This window comes from Emiliania huxleyi (genome assembly GCF_000372725.1).
Source record: "Emiliania huxleyi CCMP1516 unplaced genomic scaffold EMIHUscaffold_4, whole genome shotgun sequence".
NCBI lineage: Eukaryota > Haptophyta > Isochrysidales > Noelaerhabdaceae > Emiliania > Emiliania huxleyi.
Genome location: NW_005198966.1, coordinates 1,828,996 through 1,829,746, shown reverse-complemented (window position 1 = coordinate 1,829,746; position 751 = coordinate 1,828,996). Strand labels below are relative to the sequence as shown.

The following is a 751-nucleotide window of genomic DNA, read 5'->3' as shown; positions in this document are numbered from 1 at the left end:
CGACGGCGAGGAGAGCGGCGGGGCGCGGCGACCGATCGCGCGTCCCGCGGCGGGACGGCTCTCGTCCCTCCCAGCGCTTTGCATGCCTTGTGCCGGGTCTGCCCGCAGCAGTGGAGAGACGCAAGCCGGGAGCGCCGGGGCGTCCGCAGCAGCCGCCGCTAACGGGGCCCCTAGGGCGCCGTCGGGCGGCAAAGCAGCCTCCGGCCCTTCGCCCGCCAGCTTGCCCAATGGCGGGGACGTGAAGATGGAGGAGGCTGGCAGCACGGCGCCCGAGCCAGAGGCGGCGGCGCGTGTGCAGGCAGCGGAGCCGGCCGACGCCGAGCAGGTGCTGCCTTTGGCAGGGCAGAGGCCCGGCGCAGAGCCGAGGCCGCGGCCGGCCGGCGAAGCCGCTCCGTCTGCGGCAGCCGGGGGGCGGCAGCGGGCCGAGGCCGCGGCGGGCAGCGGACAGGGCGAGCGGGCTCCGCTCGACCCAGAGCCGTCGATTTCGGCGCTCGCCGGGTCGGGGAGCGGTTCGCAGCTTTTGGATGCAGCAGCCGCCAAAGCCGCCGCCGGGGGCGCCGCGATTGTGCCGGCCACTCCCGAGGCCGCTGCCCTCTCCGCGGCAGACGCGGACGACGTGCCCGTCGGGGCGCCCGTCTGCGTCTTTTGTGCGCGCGGCGCCCACCCCGTCTGCGGCCGGCTGATCCCCGTGTCGCCCGGCTGCTGGGCGCACGTCAACTGCGCGATGTGGAGCTCGGAGGTGTTCAAGAAG

General features: G+C 76.2%; 1 protein-coding gene across 1 annotated transcript; it reads left to right on the top strand.

Annotated features, from left to right (window-relative positions):
• Positions 1-244: 244 nt before the first annotated feature.
• EMIHUDRAFT_196632 (hypothetical protein) lies at positions 245-739 on the top strand (the record flags this gene model as incomplete). The annotated part of the gene is made up of 2 exons (XM_005770770.1): positions 245-325; positions 584-739. Coding segments are annotated over 2 exons (237 nt in total), but the record flags the coding sequence as incomplete, so codon positions are not given.
• Between the last annotated feature and the right edge of the window lie 12 nt (positions 740-751).